The sequence below is a fragment of the Papaver somniferum genome, chromosome 10 (assembly GCF_003573695.1).
Source record: "Papaver somniferum cultivar HN1 chromosome 10, ASM357369v1, whole genome shotgun sequence".
NCBI lineage: Eukaryota > Viridiplantae > Streptophyta > Magnoliopsida > Ranunculales > Papaveraceae > Papaver > Papaver somniferum.
The window spans coordinates 84140737-84146792 of record NC_039367.1 but is presented as its reverse complement, the minus strand read 5'-3'; the positions used below and the strand labels follow the sequence as shown (position 1 = coordinate 84146792).

Sequence of the window (6056 nt, the reverse complement as noted above, 5' to 3'; positions counted from 1 at the left end):
AAATGGGATTTAGTAACAAGTGGTGCACCTGATTCACCACTGCATCTCCACCACCAACTTGGTTATGCTGGCTAATAGCTCTCCTGGAAAATTCTTCAAACCTTCCGGATGTCTCAGACAAGGGGATCCTCTATTTCCCTATTTGTTCCTCTTATGCATGAAAGCTCTATCCAGAAGCCTTATTAATGCAGAGAATCAGAATCTTATTCATGGAACCAAAATATGTGCCAATGCTCCTGCCATCAGCCATCTTCTATTTGCTGATGACTGTATGATATTCTACAAGGCCAACATGGATGAACGCAAAAATTCGGTTCAAGTGTTCCAGGATTTCAGCCTCTCTTTGGGTCAGATGATTAACTTTTCTAAATCAGGTATATTTTTCAGTAAGAACACTGCTCCAGCTACTGCTGATAGCATGAACACTTTTATGGTTGCTTAAAAGATAGATATAAAATATAAATACTTGGATTCTCCTTTATTCACTAAAAATGGAAAAGTGCAAGCTTTTAAACCTTGCATTGACAAATTAAAATTTAGATTGGCTGGTTGGAAATCTACTATGTCTACAGCTGGGAAAGTGATCATGATCCAAACTGTTACCTCTACTTCAAGCATCTATCAAATGAATTTCTTCAAGCTTCCAAAAGCTACTTGCAAGGAGATAAAATCTATTCAAAGGGATTTCTTCTGGAACAAAGAGCAAGACAAACCAAAAGACTTGTATCATATTGCCTGGGATGTTGTCAACAAACCTAAAGAGTTAGGTGGTCTAGGCTTCGTGAATATGGAATTCTTCAACAATGATATGATCACAAATATTACCTGGAGAATTATAACTGAATCTCACTCTCTTTGGTCATGTTCTATGAGAGCTTCTCATTTTCCTAATCAGGAGGTAACAAGAATGTACATAAAACCTAAGCCTACTGATTTATGAATTTGGAAAGGCATCCTTGAAGGTATTGCTAACATTCAAAAATACTACCTCTGGAGGATTGGAAATGGAACTCAAATCCATATTTGGGAAGGTAGACGGATTTATGGACAAGAAGATATCCTAACAAAACCACCATAATGCCCCTCTGATCTTATAATTGTTAATCAACTTCTCAATAATTCTGGAGAATGGAACTTAAGTATCTTGGCTCTTTAATTGGTTTTCTCAGGATGTCAAGAATGCCATTAAACACACAAATCATCACAGTGATGCCGATGATAGGATAAACTGGAGCTTGTTCAATAGAGGGGATTTCACTGTCAAGTCTCTCTATGACAAGCAGATATCCGACAAATATACCAATGATACTCCTAATACCTCTTGGGGGGGGGGGGATATGGAAACTGGATACTTCTCCATCTATTCATATTTTCATTTGGAAATGTGCTCATGGTATTCTCCCCACCAATGCCAAAACTGCCAGCATTCCGCACTATATTGATCCTATATGCAAGATTTTTAAGTGTGCTCAAGAGGATACTCATGTGCTGATGTCTTGTATTGCTGCCTCATCGGTTTGGATCAAACTCTTTGTTATTCAACATCATATGTTTGAAAACTCCTCATCCTTTCATGATTGGCTTAGTCAATGGTACACTTCAACTTCTCATCTTGCAAGCTGGAATACCACCTTTGCTACTATATGCTGGTTTATCTGGAAAGTACGATGTGACTTCGTCTTCATAAATATCCCACCTATAACAGAATCTACTTCCAATAAGATCACTCAGCACCTCAGCTCCTTTAACAGAGTGGTTCACAATCCACGGCACATTCTAAACAATCTTTACTATCAAAGAAACTATGATGTCAATTCCGAACTCATAAAAACTTACAAAGAAAAGTTTAGAATCACTATTAGCATAAGTACTATGGAAGTTTTTTCTCACAGTGCTAATGGTGATATCTTTCTATATACTAATTTTGCTCTAATTGCCATGCCTTTCTCAGGGAACTGTATGAGAGCAAGGAACTACAAGGACATTATCCTTGGACTCAACAGAGCAATAAGAGGAGCTAATTTAACATTGGGGCGGGGGAAGAAGCTGCATAAATCCAACATAGATTTCGCAACACAAGATGATGCAACTCTTTAAGCAATCAAAGAAGGATACCACAGAGAAGTTCAAGGAAGATATCACCTAGGATTCCACCAGATGCAGGGAGGAAATTTTGAAGCTATTGATTTTGTCCTAAGAAATTTAACCAAAGTGGAACAAGATTAGCTAAACTTTATATTCAGTCTAATTATCTAGAAAACTTCAACTGGAGAGGGCCAGACCTCCAACAAATCCTCACTGCTCTTCAATCTTTTGATATTTCAGATATTATTCACACACCAATGTTATGTATTACAATGAGGTCCTTCGGCTTGGTGCTAATCCTCAAGGCTGCTAATGGAGGTGCCAATTTGCTTGGGGGTGTACCAACCCAAAGACAAATGGTTATTTTGTCCTATATGTAATATGGTACACCCAAGTAATTTGGTACTCCCTATTATCAATCTTGCTAATCCTAACCCAGCAGAACACCAACCTGGGACTTTGAGTTATGTGTTGTGTTTAACAGCTTCTCTGTGTTCCTGTTAAAAAAAACAACACAAATGCAAAAAATAAAAGAAACTGGCAGGGGTATAATGGTAAGGGAAAAGTTACAAGTTCGTTCATTCCACTTCAACCAAACCAAACTAAACCAAACGCCAAAAATAACTCTTCTCGAGTCATAATAACATTCATTACAGCTCTCTATTTCTCCCTTGATTCAAAACCCTAAACAAGTAATAAAGATCTCTCACTCTTCTATCTCTGCAACAAAAAAGGGTTTTTAGGTTTTGAGTAAAAGGTACGAGTTTGTAATCTCATTACTTATTAATATTTTCTCTCTAGTTTAAATTGGATTATAATTAGTTAAATTTCTCATTTGGTATCTTCAATCTGCTGTAGTAAACGATAAATCTAAGATATGGGTTTTTCAGTTTGGTTTTCTTTACATCGAAAAGGTGTTTTCTTTTTGGGGTTGGTCATTACTTCATGGTATAGTTGCCAGTATAGATCTTATTACGCTCGTTTTTGGCTACTTTGTTTTTGTTTAGAACTGTTATTTTAGAGTAATTTTATTTTTTTGGTTGTTAACTCATGCGAAACTTAACATTAGATGCACCCTTGTGATTTGTCCTATATAATGAGAAATTGGAAGAGAGAGGGTGAAATTATGACTGGGGTGGTTATGTTTGTCTTGTGTTTTGATGATGCGGTGGTCTTCTGTGAGGATGTAGCTGGAGAGTTGGTTTTCTAAAGATAAGTTAGTGATTGGTACGAGCTCAGTGTGTTGAGAGAACCCTAGGCTGTGAGACAAGAGAATGTGAGAGTAGATGATATATTATGAAGGAATTAAGGAGATTGGTTGATCTTGACAGAGATATGCCTCTATTTGTGACAATAAGTATTGATCACATCACCATCTTCAGAGGCTAGCTCTGTTAAGAGAACATTACTTATACGTTGTCTTGGGACACCTTTCTTTGACTAGAATTCATGTAGCAGCAATATGTGGTTGTACTAATCTGCCCCTATGAATTTACGCAATCATGAGGGTTGATTGCTTTGGATATCAGAGACACAATATCATATGCTGTCACCTGCTGTGGACACAATTCCCATAGTTGAGTAAACTTGAAATCGGAGATTAGCTGAATTTTTCCTGTATGCTCTTGGCAACCCCCTAGTAGCCGAAATGTTACCTATGAATGATTTTCTGATGGGTCTGGGCGCTAGGGGTAGCCCTTATGATGGACCTGTCAGTGTTGCAAAGGCAGGATACCCAAAAGTATTCTAGAGATTGGTGAGGGTCTATGACCTGATTTTGCTGTGAAGGGGCTGTTAAGGTTGCATAAGCTTAGTCACTTTGCATTGGGACTGATCAACAATAGACAAGATAAATTTGAATCTTATCTCCGTAATTAGTGTGACCAGTCAACACAATTTGGTGTGTTTCCAGATTTTGGTATTTATGAAATTGAAAATGTGACTTGTTTTATTAGCTAAGAAAGTCTACTCATGGGTACTTATTACAATTGTCATTGATTCCAGAAACATAAAGAATATAGTCTCGAGTCTCGACCTAGTTTTATGGATCAACAAGGGCATGGGCAGCCCCCCGTCATGGGGGTACCGCAAATGCCATATGGTGCAAACCCATATCAGGCTAATCAAATGGTTGGGAGTACCCAGTCGGGATCAATTCCCACTTCAGGAGGATCCACCCAATCCCCTGGTCAAACAACAGGGTTTGCTGCTTCTCCTTCTCAACTCGCACAACATCAACAACTTGCTTATCAACATATCCACATCCAGCAGCAACAGCAACTACAGCAACAACTCCAAACTTTTTGGGCAAACCAGTTTCAAGAAATTGAACAGACTACTGATTTCAAGAATCACAGCCTGCCATTGGCTAGGATAAAGAAGATCATGAAGGCAGATGAGGATGTTAGGATGATCTCGGCAGAGGCTCCCGTTATATTTGCCAGGGCCTGCGAAATGTTCATTCTGGAGTTAACACTTCGCTCTTGGAACCACACTGAAGAGAACAAGAGGAGGACGCTTCAAAAAAATGACATTGCAGCAGCAATTACAAGGACCGATATCTTTGATTTCCTTGTTGATATCGTGCCGAGAGAGGATTTAAAAGATGAAGTCCTTGGCTCAATTCCGAGAGGAGGGACAATGCCTGTTGGAGGGCCAGCAGATGCACTTCCATATTACTATATGAATGCTCCACAGGTAGGTACTCCCGGGATGATCATGGGTAAACCTGTTGACCAAGCTATGTATGCTCAACCTGCCCATCCTTACATGTGGCCCCAGCCTCCACAACAACAGCAACCACCTTCAGATTCTTGACTTGCAGAGGTGGACGGTGGCCATAAAATTCAGAGAACAAACGTAAGTATATGATGTCTCATTGAATGTCATTTTTTCCTTCCTTCAAGAACCCCTGTGTCTTTCTTCTTTGTTGCAACTACATAGCTTTGATCTCCTCTAAGTTTGTCGATCAGCTGGAAATATAATATGGCACATTAAATAATGGACATATCAGTGTTGTTTACAGGGTCAAGTTCAAAATCACAACAATTTATGGCCTTCAATACTATAATAATTAACTTGACGTCATGATACTGTATGGAAGCTCAGGTCTATATTTGATGTTCTTGTTAAGGACTATCTTTGCAACATTTTTGGTCAAGCATGTTAGCTGCCAATAAGTTAGTCATCCCTCTAAACTGTTGGAATCTGGCTTATAGTCGTATACAGATCTATTTCCTGTTTTATTCACTACATTTTGGTTAGCTGGTTTTGCAGAATCTTGAGCAGTTTGTACTTGTGAATGTGGCTGAACCGAGAGTTGCTATCGTAAAAATAGTATTTGTGCAGTAAAAGGGAAGTAAGCTGATTCTTATGGTGAAGAAGCCCTAATACCTCTTCTGTAAGGTAATGGTATGGGAGGTGGCTGTTCAGACTTATTCCCTTCTTCTTTTTGTCTGTTTTACTTTTGTGTTCTTAGAGAAAAGGCTTTCTCCTCTGTTGATGCAATGTAGTTGGAAACAAGAATTAGAAAAAGAAAATATTGCTTACGCCTTGGTGAATATTGCTTACACCTTTCACCAAGGACAGTTTGAATATTTTTTTGTTTCGACATTGGTATGAAAATATCTAATCTTTATCTTATGATTTTTAACATGAACATTATGCAAATACATGGCATCTGGAGCACTAAGTGTGTAGTACTGGATTCTTACTTGAATGTTTCTGCCCTAAATCCTTAGCATATCTTTTCCTATTCTTCTAGAGCTTCTAAAGAAGAACAGAACTTTACATGTGGGTATTGCTTCAGAAATTGGCAAGTCTGTAACAGTCTTATTTGATTGCAGCCTTGGGTCATAAATAGTGAGATGCGAATAATTGTGTGAATAATTAGCTAGCCATACAATCGCTTGCTACAAATAATCAGCCAACAGTCGAGAGGTGCTAACAAGTCTTATACCAGTAACCAGGAC

At 38.4% G+C, this 6056-nt stretch overlaps 1 protein-coding gene across 2 annotated transcripts; it reads left to right on the top strand.

Annotated features, from left to right (window-relative positions):
• Nucleotides 1–2661: 2661 nt before the first annotated feature.
• Nucleotides 2662–5771, top strand: LOC113318942 (nuclear transcription factor Y subunit C-9-like). 2 transcript variants are annotated; one of them, XM_026567235.1, is made up of 3 exons: nt 2662–2842; nt 4090–4944; nt 5350–5771. In XM_026567235.1, exon 2 carries the CDS (start codon nt 4129–4131, stop codon nt 4900–4902), a length of 774 nt encoding a protein of 257 aa, XP_026423020.1. In that variant the 5' UTR covers nt 2662–2842; nt 4090–4128; the 3' UTR covers nt 4903–4944; nt 5350–5771. The 2 variants fall into 2 exon arrangements, with proteins under 2 accessions (XP_026423020.1, XP_026423019.1); XM_026567234.1 differs by having other exon boundaries at nt 2664–2842; nt 5362–5759.
• The last annotated feature ends 285 nt before the right edge of the window (nt 5772–6056 follow it).

Excerpts from the sequence above, each read along its gene's own strand:
- LOC113318942 (XM_026567235.1), top strand. The coding sequence starts at position 4,129 with ATGGATCAACAAGGGCATGGGCAGCCCCCCGTCATGGGGGTACCGCAA.